We start from the raw sequence: 19,127 nt of genomic DNA on the forward strand, positions 1-19,127 counted from the left end.
TCGTTACATGCAATAAATTTGACAAAAATCTATGTCACAAGAAAGGATATGTCAAATGATGGTATTGTCATTAAAAAAAATATGCAGAAGCAGAATGCAATCACTAAACTATAACCTATATTTTAAATAAACCAAATTCTGTCATTTATCATAGACTAAGAACTTTTTTACTATATTGTAGAAAGGGGTCCACAATAATTCACAGCACCATATAATTATTTGTGGGGTTTGGGTTTTTCTTTCTTTTTTTTTTCAAACAAATAATCTTAAGAGATACCTTAAGAAACATTAATTTTTTTTAACACATTGTGTACCTTTTGAAATCAAGTGTGTAGATTTATGTTCCTCACAGAGAGGTCTAGAAAAGGTAACAGAAGAAAGCTTGAATCAACTCAATATCACAAGCAATTTTCTGTGGGTGCTGTTCAGGTTTATAGGAACTGCAGAGGTAGCATGAGTCAGGGAGGTATCTGTTGTCCTGATAGTCATCACTTTTTTTAATTTCCTAATTACTTTTTACAGTTGTCCACCACTAGTACTTTATTTTCTGTCACTAATTCACTGTGGGAAGCAAAAAGATTAAGGTGCATAAAAAAGATTTCTTTTTTTAAAGAACTAATAAGACATAAAATCTTAGAAATATGACTTAGAAAAATTTAGTACAAAAGGAACCTGGAGACTCTACTTGCAGCACAGGTATTTTCTGGGAAATGGTATTTTGCTAACCTAGAAATCATTTCTGGTGCTCCAACCCTAGAGGGGAAGATGTATGTGAAAAATTATTTTGTAGGAAAACTCAGGCTTCCTCTTTGTTTCTACAACTTCCCTGATATTCTGTTTCCAGAAATGACAGTTGCCATTTCAATTTGCTTAAAAAATGTTTTTAATAAAAATTGTACCACCACTCCATAAAAGATTTCCCAAAGTCACAATAACCCCAACTACTAAGTGGATACTGTCTCCTCTAACACCTGCTCCCCAACCAGCACTCTCTCTTATACCTTTACCCCTTCCAGACTTCAACCTTGACCCCATTCTCCTTTGTGTTCTTATCTATCTTCTTAATGCCACTGTGGACATAATTAGACTTTGAGACAATGATCCTTGCATGCACTTTATTCAATTAAATGGTGAGTAGTAACCAGTTAATTGCGAGTCAAAAGTCAACAGTGTGTAATGGCTGTCTCTCTATACACCTATTCTTAAAGATTAGGATCCTGACCCTAGGAAAAAGTGGGAGTGCTCACATCAGATAATTTGAGCTAATAAATGATACTCAGCAAATATTAATTTGGATTATTACTAAGGGAGATCAAATAATTTATCCAAAAAAATACTTTCAGGACTTAATGACGTTGATGACTGATCATGACCTTTCACTAGTATAAATATAATAAATCTATCTCTGCCTAGGTATCTATTTTTATTTTCTGACCCCAAGACAATCTTCCCATCTATACATATTCCTGGCACATCTGAAAGATTTACCATCCCTCTCCTAGCATTCTAAAACTCCTCTATGGTGCTTTCCAGAAATATGAAAAATAAAATGGCCTTTGTAATGGGAGTTTTTCTTTGCCATGTTTTCCCAACTCAACTGATATTACAGAGAAACTACCCAAAAGCATAACCAAATATGAGAGAAATACTTAAAGGGTTTTTAAGTAGACCACCATTTCAGTTTAAATAGATCATCTTTATAGTCTCAAAGAGTAATTGTTAGTTACTTCCAAAATAAATTAGATATATATATAGTAAATTGAAATAAAATACATTTCAATTTTTATGGCTACCCTATTTTACACATTATAGGCTATGTGGCAAATAATATGGTTATGAGTCAGTTATGAGTTAGATAACCTAGACTCAAATTGCAGATCTACTAGTCCTTATTGTATTACTTTCAGCAAATTATATAACCTCTCCATTGCTCAGTTTCCTGTGAAGTGGGATAGTAGTTATAATTATTATCACAGGTTGTTTCAAGGATTGAATACATATAAATTCCCTTGTCACATCATGAGCAATACATGTTAGCAATTATTGTATTATATTATAATACTGATTAACCTATGGTAACTGGAAACTTCAATTATCCAGACACTGGCAGTTTTCAGCTTCAAGACAAAAAAAAAAAATCTAATAAAACCGCCAACTACATAGTTTAGTGTTTTTTTGTTTTTTTGTTTTTTTGTTTTTTTTTTTTTTGCTGTTACTCATCCATTCTGGTTTATTTTGTTTCAAAAACCCAGAGCAATATTCTCCAAAATCAAAATAAGACTTTGTTCCCAAAGTTGAGGCTTTATGTTAAAATTATTTTAAAGAATTTAAGGTACACCTCACAGGGACAAATTAATTAAGAGTTTAAATTTTAAATGATTGGAAATAAATGTAGGTGAAAGATTAGATTATTATGTCTCTTTAAAGGAACAAAAAGGTATCTTTTTTCAGCGTAGTCTTCAAGTAAAAATATTTTAAAGTTTTTGAAGGTAAGTAGAGAGAAAGAAAAGAAAAATATGAAATGCTACAGTTTTATAGTTGTATTTGACTCAAAATGTATAGTGAAAGGAAAAGCCCTAGAAAATTCTGAGTCATTAATAAAGAAAGGAGAATTAACAGATTCTTTGTAAAAAGAAACACCTCTGGAGCTAAGCACAGAGGGCAAGACAACAGGGAACCAAAGGGAAAGTAACCGGGTAATGACTTTGAATTACATTGAGGATTCAGAACTTTCAGTGTAATTCCTATAAAAAACCCAAAGGACAATTTCAAGTTAGAGTTTTAAATGGACTAGAACCAAATGGAGGTAAGTAAGTAAAACTAAAGTTTTTTTCTTAAAGGCAGAAACCTCCTCTGACCCTAGGGTTCAAATAAAGTTTTAGATTTTCTGTTTCTCTGGCTTGATAGGCTTGGGGGCTAAGCAAACCATCAATGAAGAAAATGCAATTCTCATCTAGAGGCAAAGGCACTGTGAGGCAAAGGCAGTGCTCTGGGTCCATATGTGGAGCCTAGTGATCTCACAGTGAAGTATACTCTATTGATTATGTACATACCAGTTTCCTTAAAGGGGCTATTACTGTTAAGACAGTTGACAGCTGTTTGCTGGACCGGCACTCCCTGCTCATATTTTCATTTCATCCTTCCACTGACAGACATAAATGGAAATACATAGTGAACTGCCTGTTTCCTCTTTAATTTTAAGAAGGAATAAGATACTCTGCATTTTAAAAAAAGTATCACATAAAATAGAGTAGTGAAGGCAAAGAAAAAGGGATGACAATGAGAGCAGCCTGATGCTAAATCTAGGTAATTTTTCCCAACTATAAGCAAAGTGGTTCCATCGCCTATGTGATACCCAGAATAATTCTGATATCCTTTCTACAGTAAGGCAATGATATAAATCAGTCAGCCACTCAATTAGTCAACCTTAACAAGTTTAGAATAACTTTCTGAAATGACTGATGTAATTATTACATCTATCACTTGTAAAAATTAACAGGTTTTAGGTTTTTATCAGTCAGAAAACAGTATAGATGTAGAAAGATATATTTACTTAAAAAGTCTCATTTTTCCCCCTGGAATTTGCTTTAAAATATTCCATGCACCCCACAAAAAATAGAAGAGAAAAAGACTGCCACAATGTTTACAATTAATGATGCTGGATAATGGTTACATATGCAGGAACTCGTTATCATTTAGCTGAAATTCTCTACAGCAAAAACTTCTCTTTTTTGGTTAACACATAATTGAAAAACTAAATTCCCATCATACTGTCACTTGACCAGGACAAGATATTTTTTTGATTATAGGTAGCAAAGTTTAATTTAAATCAAAAGCTTGATTACAGTACTTGATTACAGTACATTGCTTTTAAATTGAAAAGCAATGAACTTAGACTTTAAAGGAAAATAACTTGGGGAAATGTTTACAATGTGACACTATATTTACCTTTTAAAAACCATGACACAATGATGTAGATATGTATGATACCAACTATGTAAAAAATAAAAATATAAATACCTGAATACAAAAAAGGAAATACATCAAAATGAAAATTTCTGCCAAGAGGAAGAAAGACTGTACTTACTTTAACCTCTACCATCTTCCCTCCACGTTCAATGTGTCTCTCTATGTATTCAGAAGACAGCAAATCACTGCAACAACAAAAAGAAATGATTAAGGAAGACCTTGAAAATGTAATACATTTGATAATACAAATGTAAATACTACCAGATTTAATGATTCTTTAATCCAGATTTTAAAACAAAAATAAAACTTTATAGGTGTCTCTCTCTCTCTCTCTCTCTCTCTCTCTCTCTCTCTCACACACACACACACACACACACACACACATACACACACACAACACACACATAACCTAGTACTCCTACAAGGATATTAGGCTGAATATCATCTGTCACCCTATTACTTAGCAGAGCTAATTCCACTGCTGTAATTCAGCAGTTCTAGGAAACTACCATAATCACACCATTATTTTTATGACATCTTATTCTTCTGTTTTTACTTTACTTTTTCATCTGCTACCATACTTAATCATTTGTCTATGTGTAATGTGTGACGTTTTAGCTAACAAAATGTTTCCATCACAAAAAAGGGGATAAAGAAAGCTAATAAAAATGGCAGAATATATCATGAGCAATTTGAAATAATTCTATTCAAATCTCTCCTAACAACAGCCCTCTTACATAATTTTAAAATGTTTGCATCATGTCAAATATTCTACTGTTTAATTACATATATGTGAAAACATTCTGGAAGTGCCTCAAGAAATAACTTCCACAACAAAATCTTAAAGTAGTTAAATTTTTAAAGCATTAAAAAATAAAATTAACATTAATAAATAAAATTAATATATAAAAAGTTATAAATTTCTAAATTTACTATGTCATTTAACTAGAGTCAAACAACCAAAAAAAATTTTTCAGGTTGTACTAAAAGTCACCAAGGCAAAATTGTCCCAATCATTAAAAAATATGAATTTCTGAGTACACAGGTATACTATGTTAAGCATCATGCCTCCAGTTGCTTGAAATGTAAACAGAATGAATAAATAAGCACTATGTAAGTACAGACATGAATCAGTTTTCTTAATATCTAATGCTTACATTATCATTTTGGAAAGTTATAATTATAGTCTAAGTCCTATTGTATTTGTCTTTGGGATTTATTTTCCTACTAATCTTATGGGATAACCAGCATTGACACACTGATGAGCCAATTGTGGGATTGCCCTGATGCCTGGTAGGAAATCACTTGTATGCAATGGTTGCCTGCATATATACTACTAGGCAAGGTAACCCAGAAGTAAGGGAACAGAAAGGCCCTACAGACAAAATTAAAATTCTTAAAATCACACTTTGGTGGATTTTTGCTTTGCTAAATCAATTTAAAGCACACTCAAGAGGCAAGAAGAAAAGAAATCAGGAGGTTAGCACATTAGGATAGAGCACAGTTGGGGTAGAAGGACCTGGCCAGCTAATTCTGTGGGTACATAGTATTTATAAGCCTTGATTATCTGTCTGCCACATTTATATTCCTGCTGATGGTGGGATTTTAAGGGTCAGAGTTGAGGTTTTGGCAAGTCACTTGGATAGGAGGTAACCTTCGCTAATGATACACACATGCTGTATCTGAGACACACACAGGGACATGGTCAGGAATTATAGCTTGCCAAAGCTTAGCTTGATAAACAGGAATGAATTCTACTTGTGACTTTTTTGGGCAGAGAAAGCATTGAGCAGGAATGGATGGCAGCAGTTTTAGCCGGGGTGATTTAATCTCCCATTGTATATTTGGCAATATCTGGAGACATTTGATTGTCATGACTTGTGTGTGGATGTGTGATGCTACCAACGTGTAACAGATAGAAACCATAGATGTTGTTAAACATGCTACAATGCATAAGATACTCCCCAAGACAGAGAATGATCTCATCTAAAATGTCAGCACAGAAATTGAGAGGATGACAACAATTTTGTGTTACCAGTAGGTGGTTAAGACTTCATAAATAAGAAAACAAATAACTCAACCAAAAACCAGGCAGAATAGCTAATAATACTTTGCCAAAGAAAGCACATTTGAAAAGATGTTCAATATCATTTATCATCAGGAAAATACAAATAAAAGCCACAAAAAGGTAAATGCCATATTCTCATGAGAATGGTTCATATAGGGGGAAAAAACAAAGGGAAACAACAAATATTGGCAAGGGTATAGAGAAAAAGGAATCCTCTTACACTGTTGGTGGGAATGTGTACTGGTTTAGCCCCTATGGAAAACAGCATGGGGGTTCCTTAAAATATTAAAAATAGATCTACCACATGATGCAGCAATTTAGCTTCTTGGTATTTCACCAAAGAATGCAAAAACACTAATTTGAATGGATAGATGCAATCCTATGTTCATTAGAGCACTATTTGCAATAACCAAGCTATGGAACTAACTTATACTCCCAAGGACAGACAAGTGGATTAAGAAGATGTGGTAAATATATGCAATGGGATATTATTCAGTTATAAAAAAGGAGTGAAATCTTGCCATTTGTGAAAACATGGATGGAACTGGAGGGTATTATGCTAGGTGAAATCAAGAAATCAAGAAATGAAACAAACTTTAAAAATATGACTGCCGAACTGAGGCTACAGAGAGGGATGGTGGGGAGTATGGAGCAAAGTACAAAGGATGCCCAGTGGACTATGGTGGAGGACTATGGTATGAACCTATTCCTCTTAGATCACATACAGTGTTGTAAATCACTGTGATCTCAATAATAATCATAATCATAATCATAAAAGACTTCATAGACATTAAGTGCTTATGTAAAAATCTATCCTGGAATTTTAGTGTCTCACTTATTTTTCAATATCATGAATTTTTATGCCTAGTTGATCCATGAAAATCAGGTATCTTTTGGCTACCCCTCCCTTTCTATTAATGTGAAATATATATGCAATGTTCTTAGTTCAACTTTATTTGATTTTGTCCAGGTTTAACAAAATTTTCTTACTAGCTACTTATCTATACTAGCATCTTAAAAGTGTTTGCCTATAGGGCCTCCCCGGTGGTGCAGCGGTTGAGCGCTGGGTCGTGAAGCTGCCCACAGCCTCTGCAGCGCCAGTTCAATCCCCGGCTGCCAGGCGAGGGTCCCACATGGCACGCAGACCTCTCCTGCCACCCGCTGCTCCCCTCAGCAGTGTACTTCTTCAGTCTACCTGCTCTGCTCTCCGCTCTGGCTCTGGTGAATTCTCTCACCCTCCCACGCTTCTGACTGTACCCAGTTATTGTATAAATAAATAAATCTTTAAAAAAAAATTCTAATCTTAAAAAAAAAAGTGTTTGCCTTTATTCTATAAAACTTAAATTCACTCATCTAACAATCACACAGTTGCTAAAACTCACACTGCGCATCCAATAAATTTCTTTTAAAAAAAAAAATCTATTAATTAATTAATTTATTAATTCATTTATTTATTTATACAGCTTTGCAACCCAGCGCTCAATCGCTGTGCCACTGGGGAGGCCCATCCACTAAAATTTCTAATGAGAAAGAAGATATGAATGTCTTGATTGATTAAGCTACTTTTCAGTCACATTTCTACAACATATAGCTTAGAACATTCTGCGGTAGGTGGTCAGTTAGGAGGCCTAAACTGGCTCCTGTTAAGCCCTGAGGTGACTGCTTTAATTCTAAGCATCCCATGCAAGTAAAAATATCACAAGGTAAAAAAAGTATTATATTTTTTTAAAAGTCAGTAATCTATTCACAAAAAGTTCCTTGCATTTATCTTCTTGAGTATGAATTACATTACTTAGCCAAGCAAAATCTAATCCTTTGACAAAGACATTTTTCTTTGAACTATCAAGATTCTCCTCTTCCAAGGCCCTCCCTTAAACCTCATGGTTGCTCAGGGAGAATCAACAGATCTTAGGGGAGGAGGGTGGTGGAGAGACTAGCTATTGTAGAGCCAACCAACGGAGGTCTTTTTTTTTTTTAATCATAGGTATGTCAGATATCACAAATTTTCAGAAGTTTCTAATAAGATAATGAAGATTAAGGTAAATAGATGCTTCAAGTAACACTTGCCATTGCTCTTGCATCAATACCCCAGCCTGTTAGCCAAGGGCATACCTCAAACAAGAAACGGGCCATTCAGATATTGCAGAAGTCTCCCCCAACCTTGCTCTCAGACTCAAACAACTTCTCTAGAAGTGGGAGAAAAAAATTACCAAATAAGAAGCAATGTTAATAGCAGAGTCAGTCAAGTTTCTCCTCTTTGGAACCTGAACTAGTAAATTCAGGGGAAAATAAAAATCAACCTATGAAGGAAAATAGAAAGATAAAATTAGGCAGACACTTGAAATTGAGTTGTGCCCATGATGAATATCAGAGTTAAAGTCCCAAAACAATTTCTTACGGCCTTAGTGTCAGAAGAACCCATCTCTGATGCTGAATATCTGTGGGCCCATTTTTCCATCACTGTCATATGATTACATCCCTATTATTAGAGGTAGCATCACTGAAATCAAAAGCACCTACATAAAATATTCCTTAGGAAAGGATAAGTAGCTGTAGTGGTGGTACTAGTAATAACAATTTTTTTAAACAACATTTATGTCTACCAGATTTTCAAATTTCAAGGGGATATTTTCCTATGAATTATAAAATCTAGAAATTCAGTGAGTATGAGTCACTACATGAATATAATTATAGCGGAGAAAACCCTCTGCTTAGGAATTATGCAGCTATTTCAATCAAGCCTCTGTATCTACAAGTATTGCTGAAAAGGTTTCATGTAATTTAAGCCAAAAACAGAGCATGCAATTTGGCTTTGTTTGTTTGCAGTATTGTGAAAGTGTGCTAAGTATTGTTATTTTAATTATTAGGCTGAAAAACCTATTTAAAATGTCACTTTTCCCTCTAGTGAAGCATAAACTCCTGCTACCACCAACTTAGAAGCTAAGTTAATTTTCTTGAAGCCTTTAGAGACTATCAAAATCACCTTATTATTTACCCTTCTATGATCACTGTTAATAGGTAAGTAGGGATCTACTTAAAAAATTTTAAGTGTAAGAAAATAAAGGCTCTCCTTAACATATGGAAAATTTTATTTTACTGTAAAACAAATTGACGAGGCAGAATTCACACCATGTTAGCAGCTTACTCAAAACTGATGTGTGAATGCTTCTTTGTGAATTTTGAAAAAGTGAAAACGCAAATTCCATAAGCCAGTGTTTCTAAAAGAAGCAAAGAGATATTTTTAAAATTAAAAATGTATTCTGAGTTTTTTTTATTTGCATGCCAAAAGCCTGAAATAAGCAACACAAATATATAACATACATTTCAGTCATAATTAAGAAGAACTGGAGGAGCAATCTGTAGGGTGGGTGGCGTTCCTAGTCATCTTAAGGGCAGAAGGTGGAGCTTTCTAGACCACCTGGACTCACTGTACAGCTGGGAGCTAGGGGCAGAGCAGAGTTGGCATACGAAACCTAAGACTAAACACAAGTGGGCCTGGGTCTCTAATGGGACATCCACTTTCATTCTGGTCAGCACTTAGCTGATATCTGCTGGTAGGAAAGACAGCACCATGTCACAGGAGGATCAACAAATTTTCTTCTCTCTTTACTCTCCCTTTTCTCACTCCCTATATAATTAAATTCTTTAAAATATCTATTTTTTAAATTTCTCTTTTTGTGTCTTTTTTTTTTTTTAAGTCTTGTCCTGTATCCGTAAGTGCGTGGGTGAGGACTCACAAATTGGGTCACTTCCTTTCTCCCAGTTTGCCCCTAACAACAATAAAGATTATCTTTGGTCTAGTGGGCAATTTTCATGAATCAGAGGCAGCTAGTATAATGCAAAGGTGTTGGAGTTTAAAAAAAATCCAATCCAAATATTTCAGTTTCTTATCCAAACTGCATTTTATTAGCCTGTGACCTTGGTTAAGTCATTCAAAGTTACAAACAAACTTTATAAACTTAGTATGGTATTAAACCAGAACTTATATGGAATGCCTCTGAAATCCAGATTTCAATCATCCCACTCCCTAGTCATAATCTCTGAGCCTTCTTTCTCTAGAAATCTCATGTTAACTGTTCAGAGTTTTAAACCATTAAACCTACAGTTCCTGCCTGATCTTCACCTCCCTTTTGTCTGCATGATCTAGTCTATGTTCCTTGATCCCTCCTGATCATCACCCCTGACAAGAAATATCAGTCATCTGAGTCTGAATACATGGTCAAAGGCAGTTGAGATTCAGGCCTCAGGTATGTCCAGGTATACCCAGACATGTCCATGCATACTCCCACACAGATAGCTCTGAGCAGATGCTCAACTAAAACTGACTGAACCAAAACTAGGCCACCTAGGATAGAAATGTGATCAGTCATAACTTGAACTTTCCACCAATTAGAACTGCACTGACTGAAAATCTTTTGCATAAAGCAAAATAGTGTGAACTAGCCTGTCTTTTTTTTTTTTTTTTTGGTATGTAAAGTGCTCCCCACCCTAGGCAATTTGGACATACAACTCTAGTACTTCTTGGATTATTCCCTGGGTTATAGTCCTAAATCTGGAATAAACATGTAACTTGATCAGGTTTTGATGCTGAGTCTACACTCACTTGCATACACTAAATTTACTTACCCTTCCATCTTTTTCCTTTACTGTGCTCACTTGGCTAAACCTCAACTATGTTAAAACTTCACTTATGACTTCAGGAGATAGAAGGTTAATTTCAGGAATGTTCATATATTGAATTTGTGACAATACTTCTCAAGTGTTCCCATCTGCAAAAACACTGCCTCTAAGTCTATGATAATTTCCTAGTGAATTTATTCTGAGAAGAACCTTCCAACATGAATGAGATGGCTAAATGTTGGTCTATTTTGTTTAATTTTCCAAAGAATCAGTTTTTTGCTTCATTTATCTTTTGGATAACCTTTTCATTTCTATTTCATTTATTTCTGTTGTAATTTTTATTATTTCCTTTTTCCTTCTGGCTTTTTGTTCTGCTTGCCCATCTCTTTCTAGTTCCTCTGAGGTGAGAGATAAGATTGATTGAGTTCTATTTTGTTTCTTGTTGTGGGCCTCTATTACTATATTTTTCTCTTTTAGTATAGCTTTTATGTCCTCATCTTCTCTTGTCTCAATAATTCAGTAATGTACTGTTCAGTTTCCACATATTAAAGGTTTTTCCTGCCGTTTTTTTCTTTTTTGGTGGTTGATTTCTAGTTTGACACCATTGTAATCAGAGAAGTTACTTGATATGATATCAAGCTTCATGAATTTATTGCTATTAGTTGTGTGTCCCAATATGTGGATTATGCTGGAGAATGTCCCATGTGCACTTCAGAAGAATACTATTTAGCTTTTAATGCCCTATAAATGTATATTAAGTCCATGTGGTCTAATTCTTTAAGACTATTGTTTCCTTGTTTATTTTTTGTCTGTCCATTAATGAATGTGGAATGTTGAGTTTGTTTTCAGATTTGAAAATAATAGCCTTATATATTTTGATGATCCTTCTTTTGGTGAATATATATTGATAAGTATTAAGTCTTCTTGATGTATTGTTCCCTTAATCATTATATGGTGTCTATCTCGTCTCTTGTTACATTTTTAATTAATTCTAAATACCCTGCATCTAAAGGTGAAGTACCTACAGTTACTGAAGAAGTAATAATCTGATGAAAATTTTCAGGAAGCTGTCAATGTATATACCGGTACTAGGGCACTCTGAGTAAACATGATCAGGTGAGAGTTGAGAAAGGCACTTCCATTAATATTAGCTCTTATTTATAGAGTCTTTATTACTACTAAAGCAGAGGTTTCCAAATCTGGTTTTGCAGCAACACACAGAATTTTTAAAGTGCCTAAGCACTCGCAGACCTACCAAATTGAAATATCTAAGGTTATTCTGATATATGAAAAATGTTACCAAAATATGAAAGTACAATCAAATTAATAATAGTCTACAAACATTCTAGTAGAATTCTATTAAAATATAATTGTGTGTTGGCCTATTTTGATCTTTGTGACTCATTACCACTTTGAAAGCCAAAAATACCAGGGAATACACCACCACAAGACAATTAAAAAGAGTCCCTGATGAATCTCATGGCAGATAATCAACAAAGCTCATCCTCTTGACCAAACTAAACTCACCTCTAGCATGTACTTTCTCTTCTCCCATAATATTTTTCTCTTCTTGTTTAGTTTTCTACATGTTATTAAATCAGCCCAAACTTAGATCCTTCAATATAGAGCCACATCAAAATATCTGCCAATTCCATTTTTCTGAACTACTTCCTCCTGTGGTCTCCCATTCTCCTGCTTACATCTGAATCAAATGTACTCTAGTCTTATTGCATACTTCCAATCCTGAAATTTCTCTTGAATATGATTCTGAGAATTCCCTTTGATTCTCTCTTCATTATATACCTGCTTCCTATATCTCACATCTTCATCTTTCTTGATCTTCTCCCTTTTATTTGTGTCTAAACTTCTGAGATTACTAATGAGAAATCTGATGCTATTCTGATTTTAATCCTTCCAATGTGACCTGGTTCTTCTCCTGGGAAGCTTTTTTGATCTTCTTTTATTCCCACTATTCTAAAACTTCAAAAATTTATGTCTTTGTGTGGCTCTTCTTTCATTCAGGTCCTGGACACTCAATGGACCCTTTAAATCTAGAAATTCATGTCTTTGGTTATGAAGAGTAATCTTTGAAAATAGGGCAACAGGAAAGCAAATACTAATCTTTGTCATAGAACAGTCTTTAAAACACTTTTTCCAATAATGTATTCTTGTCCAGAATCCAAGCATGAAAAAGTTTTGTTAGGTCCTCTAAAGTAAACATAACCTCTAAAAAGTATGTAATTATATTTTGCTTTATTACTTAGTGATCTGTTATCCTATTAGTAATTTTTAAACATATATATCGGTAAAGCATAAATAATTAAGCAAAAAAAAATTGGTGCTTCTGTTTTATACCATATATTTGCAGACATATAACAAAATAAAACAAATCTGACTGTCATATTTGCCTTTATGAAACAAAGCTTTAGAGTTTAGTATCTTTTTAAGTTAATATGACCTAATTTCTCTTTTCAGTCCCACATCATACTATCATTTTCTGAGGTATCTGGTGCCTCCATTTCCATAGCGTTGCCCAGGGTCTGCTTCTTGTTGCAATTCGGAGTCATATTTTCTGTTAAATCAATTAGTATGTGTTCATTTTTGACACACCTTCCAAAATTTTATTGGTGTTTCTCATCTGCTTTATTTTGTGACTTTATTATACACTCACTGTCATTATAACAAGGAAAGCTACATGGAAGTTTTCAACCTGTCACACCTCAGCAGAAGTATGAAGGCAATTTTAAATGTCTTTATTCCTACCACATGATTTATTTAAGATGAAAATTATTAGATTAAACCTGAACCAGGAAAATCTAGGGAACATGAGTATGAAATAGACACCAAAAAGTAGAAAATTACATTTCCTGACTTGTCTCAAAACTCTAGCAATAAGTCCTTAAAAGGTTTCTTTTCTATTCTCACACATTTCACTCTGTTCTATTAGTTACCATTTCTTTACCTAACTTTCTATTCTAATGGCCATATCCAGCTGTCCACCAATTTACAATTACTTTTTATAAACTAGTGGTAATCATACCAAATTAAACTATTTTATTTTGGCTCTACTAAAATACCATTGTTTCTGGGGCCTCCCTGGTGGCATAGAGGTTAAGTCTCAGCGCTATCAAGCTATCGCCAGCCACTGCAGCATGAGTTTGATCCCCAGCCAGGAAGCTGACCCACCTGGAGCTGGCCTCTCCTGTCTTGCCTGCTGCTCCCCTCAGCAGTGTATTTCAGTAGATCTGCCTATTCTGTTCCCCACTCTGTCTCTGGTGAATCCTCTCACCCCCCACATCTCTGGCCTGTACCCCAGTTCTTGTATGCATAAGTAAATAAAATAAATCTTTAAAAAATAAAGTAGGACCTCCCCTGGTGGCGCAGCAGTTGAGCATTGGGCTGCGAAACTGCCCGCAGTCTCTGCAGCACCTTTTGATTCACGGCCACTGGCGAGGGTCCCACATGGCACGTAGTCCTCTCCTGCCAAGCCCGCTGCTCCCCTCAGCAGTGTATTTCGTCAGTTTGCCTGTTCTGTTCCCTGCTATGGCTCTGGAGAATTCTCTCACCCTCCTGCACTTCTGACTGTACCCAGTGCTTGTATAAATAAATAAACAAATCTTAAAAAAAAAAAATAAAGTGAAACACCATTGTTTCTTCACGGTATCAGAATGTTAAAATTAATAGTGAATTTTTAAAATTATAACTAAATAGCTAGCTGAGGGTTGATCTCATCCTGAGACTTTAATTTATGCCATAGATAATATAATTACACATAACTTGGTCAAAATTTCTTTTATGGTACTGCCTTCAGAGACAATGTATGTGACATATAAGAAAACCAGTCTATTTCTTAATCATATCTTCTGAATAGTAAATAGTCTACTCACTCATCTTCTGAATAGTAAATAGTCTAATCACTCATATTAATGAAAAGATGATTCTGTATAGCTGTTGGCTACTTCAAAAACTCAAATAGACCCATAGTTATTGATGTTATGCCACCATCTAAAAGGTTCAAAAACTGTGCTATTTACTTTGATAGCAATCTTTTCCCAAAACAGTCAACACTGCTTTGAGCAATAGGGCTGTTATTGTAATAAATACAATGCCCTCCTATGGTAACCACTTGAGGGGACTATTTACTTGGTTGTATAAGTTTTGAAAAGGTTCTTCAAAAGAGTCTCAGTACCTCATAATCATGCCTCAAATTGACTTAAGTGAGCAATAAAATAGATAATCAATGGGGTTCTTGATATTATGAATTGATCATGACTTAGTTACTATATTTTAGGAGTTAATAATTAAAACAAACAAGTTAAATATACTTTTCTCTCCTGTTCTTTGCGATTTTACAAAATTATCTCTAGGAAAATCTTTTAGGAGTAAATTTTCTTGTGGAAAATTACTTAACTTTTTGCATCTGAAAGCATGCAAAAGTAGGTTAGAGGAAAAGAGAAAATGTCATATAGATCTGTTGTGAATATCTATATGCCAGAACCAGAAGATTGATTCTCTAAAAAGTCTTCGGATGTGGCACCTCTTATCACAATATTTGATTAACCATTTATCCTCTGATAGCTGAATCAAAATTCAGCTAGCACAGGAAAAGGAAAAACGTTGTCATCTATACTTTTCAATAAATTTCAACTTACATTTTTATAACAGAGAAATCAATACATAATGGTAAGGCTCACATTCAGAGAAGAGGATGAAGAAGAAAGAACCCATGAATATGTAGATGTACCAAAAAATAAAAACTGTAAGGGTTAATGGAATCCATACATATTGAAAAATTAAAATGAAATTAAAGTGGAACTAGAGATTGCACAGGACTTCAGGAAAAATATTTCTCAAAATGCTTTGGACTTTTATATGCAGGTTACTGGGCCATGAGGAATCATATCAGGGCTTGAAAACCTTAGAAATTGATTGGAATTCAGAACAGCAAGTAAAACATTTGTCAGAAAGAGGTTGAAGACTAAGAAAACTAGGTTATTACAGTTCAAGGAGAGAGAAAAAAGGAATGCGAGGAAGAACATAAAACACAAAGGAATGTGCAATAAAAAGAGCACATAACTAAACTTAGGAAAGATTATAAAAGGTATGTTAGGGAGTTGCACTTTCCCTCCAATCCTCCTTGTTTCCACACAGAGGGCTCAGCCCTGGATTCTTACCCTTCTTCCTATCTGAAGGAATAAATTGACCTTGTTATGAGTAATGTTGGCTTGCATTTTTGAATTGAGTGTGGTTAATCCTTAAAAACTCTAACACTAAGGATTTTTTTCTTTTTTATTCCTCTCTGCTCCAGGCCAATGTGGATACAGAGGTTATGAAATACTGTGGCTCCTCTATAGTCCCAAATCTACCTTAAATATCAAAGATTAGACTATGCAAGAAGAAATTGAGACATGATGCACTAATAGGATCATTCAATCTTCTCACTAAAGCATGTTTTTTTTTCCCCCCAATGGTTTTATCAGTAAAAACTGATTCATTAGCAATTCTCTGCTCTCCAGCTTACTACTTTTTGAGTGTGTTCAAATGTGGGTAAGTCCTGGGAAACTTGTTTTTATCAAGGTCCTGAGAACAAAGAATGATTGAACAATAGAAAAATTTCTACTGAAAATAAGGTAAAAGTGTGATTCTGCATTAAAAAAGATATTTCTTCCCTTTTTTCCTACAAAGTGCTCTAGCTAATATACTGTATCTGTATATCCATGGTTCCGATAAGAAATGGTTCAAATAAAATTTGAAATATGCAGCCAATATTAAACATTCATGAAAAGAAAAACTAGGTAGGGCCTCTCTGGTGGCGCAGAGGGTCGAATGCCGCGCTGTGAAGCTGTCTGCAGCCTCTGCAACTGCGGGTTCGATTCCTGGCCAGCCAGGGAGAAACCCACATGGCGCAGCAGACCTCTCCTGCCTTGCCTGCTGCTCTCCTCAGCAGTGTCTTCGGTCTGTCTGCCTGTTCTGCTTCCCATTCTATCTCTGGTGAATTCTCTCACCCTCCCACACCTCTGACTATACGCCAGTTCTTGTATAATCTTTTAAAAAAAAAAGAAATGCTGGGTAAACTATTTGAAAAATAACCACTGTATAGATGTAAAATTTTGAATACCAGCTTCTATAAAATATCTGAAAAAGAGACTAAATATATTTTTTTCTTAACCTGTTGAATAAATAGCCATTATATAAAAACAATGGGGAAAAAAGTGGATCCCTTAAAGAGACAGTTTCTTTTAGACTGAGGAAATGCTTTAGAAAATAGAACCAAAAATACAAAATAAATATGACTCAAAAAAAGCACTCGCACCAATTACGGCAACACTAGCCAAAAATAATTAACAAATTCCTATATGTATGTAGAAAAAATGATATTTGTAAATAAGTTTTAGGACACCAGAGCAGAAATACTATTCCCTTTATTCAAATAGAAAAAAACTATATTTTTATTTCTTTTCATAACAAATTTGTTCCTAAGAAAAATAACATTTCAATTGTGGTTTGGCTCACACATAGACAAAAAGGCAATTTAAAACAGAAGAAATGCTCCAAAGTTCATAGGGTGAAATGGGATGAAATTCATAATTTGATTATTTGCCAGGAGCAATTATCCTTATCTAGGAGGACAGAAGAAAGTCACTCAATATTATACCTTACCTAGACTAGCTAGGGAAGGAAGCATGTAAAATTATCCAGAATTTTATAACAAAATATAAGGGCAAAAAGTACTAGCATGTATCTCTCAATAAATATAAAATAGTTTCAAAAATAATCTTAAATTTCAGATTGGTTGAACTGTGAGAAAAGTTTACCAAGAAGCATCACAGATTTAAGATACAATTAGCATAGTGTAGTGCTGATAAGTGAATATTAAAACATTTTCTGACACACATATACACAATGAAATCTCAAACTCTTATTCTATTGGTATACCACTGTGTCAGTATAACTATCTTAATGTCATCACTCATAAATAACAGTGTGCATTATCATTCTGGCTTTCATCTTCCTTGTGCTAAGTAAAATTCTAAGGTGGTCCTCAGGATTCCCATTTCATGTTCTATGCAACACATATAATCCCTTCTTCCCTGAGTGTGGGTTGAACTGTGAATATAATGGGATATCACTCAATGATTTTGTTACATTACAAGGAAAAATATTTTGTAGATTTCATTAAGTGCGTCTCAGCTGACTTTGAGTGAATGAAAAGGTAGCTAAAAAAGAGTGGGCCTGACATAACAGGTGAGCCCTTTATTACGTCAGGAAGCAAAGAACTGATGCTCTCCTGCCAGCCTGGAAAAAGCAACAGCCACATTATGAATTATGGAAAGACCTAAGTGACAGAGACTTCAGGGTGATCTCTAACAACTAAGAGAGTTCTCTAGCTAGCAAAAAACAAAAAACAAAACATACAAAAAAAAAAAAAAAACTCAGGGAACTTCATCTTATACCCTCAAGGAATTCTGAATTCTACCAACAACCTGAATGACCTTGGAAGAGATATCTGAGCCTCAAATGCAATGGTCTCTCCGGCTAGTACCTTTGTTCCACTCTGAGCAGAGGAACCAGCTAATCTGAAAACATTTCCCTGACCCATAAAAACAATGAGATCAAAAATTTGTGTTGTTTTAAGCTACTAAATTTGGGGTCGAATTTAAATTTAAATTTGTTACACAGCAATAGAAAAATCACTCTAAAAATTTAATTTTTGCTTTTTTTTTTAGATAATAAATTTTATTGTTATATTCCCCATACAATTGCAGCCCCCCCATTCTGACCCCAATCCCTCCCCTCCCGCCCCCACCCCCCTAAAAGTGTCTCTGATTCATAGTTTTTTGTTGATTTTGATTTTCACTTTCTTATAGTTATTCATTTTCCTGGTCCCTTATTTAAGTTTTCTAGATTCCTGCTATGAGTGAGACCATCCAGTATTTTTCTTTTTCTTTTTGGCTCATTTCACTGAGCATGATCCCTTCCAGCGCCATCCATGTTGCTGCAAATTGCATGTGTTTATCTTTTTTGAATGCTGAGTAATATTCCATGGTATATATGTACCACATCTTCTTGATCCAGTCATCTATTTTTGGGCATTTGGGTTATTTCCAAAGCTTAGCTATTGTAAACAGTGCTGCTATAAACATAGGGGTGCAGGTGTTCTTTGGAATTGATGTTTCTGTGTCCTTTGGGTAAATACCTAGGAGTGGAATTGCTGGATCATATGGAAGCTCTATGTTTAGTAGGTCCAGAAATCTCCACACAGCTTTCCACAGTGGTTGGACCAGTTTGCACTCCCACCAACAGTGTAGAAGAGTTCCTTTTTCTCCACACCCTCGCCAACATTTGTTGTTGCTAGTTTTTTTTAATATGTGCCATTCTCACTGGTGTAAGATGGTATCTCATGGTAGTTTTGATTTGCATTTCCCTGATGACAAGTGATATTGAACATTTTTTCATATGCCTGTTGGCC

General features: G+C 34.7%; 1 protein-coding gene across 18 annotated transcripts in view; it reads right to left on the reverse strand.

Annotated features, from left to right (window-relative positions):
- The window catches only part of ADAM22 (ADAM metallopeptidase domain 22), a gene marked incomplete at both ends in the record, with an annotated part of 200,909 nt that overhangs the window by 102,096 nt on the left and 79,686 nt on the right, over positions 1–19,127 (reverse strand). For all 18 annotated transcript variants that reach the window (XM_084229405.1, XM_084229404.1, XM_084229401.1 and 15 more), the window contains one exon: positions 4,088–4,154. In XM_084229405.1, coding sequence (XP_084085531.1) covers positions 4,088–4,154 — 67 coding nt within the window. The remainder of the gene's footprint in view (positions 1–4,087; positions 4,155–19,127) is intronic.

This window comes from Talpa europaea, assembly GCF_964194135.1.
Source record: "Talpa europaea genome assembly, chromosome: 3".
Taxonomy (NCBI): domain Eukaryota; kingdom Metazoa; phylum Chordata; class Mammalia; order Eulipotyphla; family Talpidae; genus Talpa; species Talpa europaea.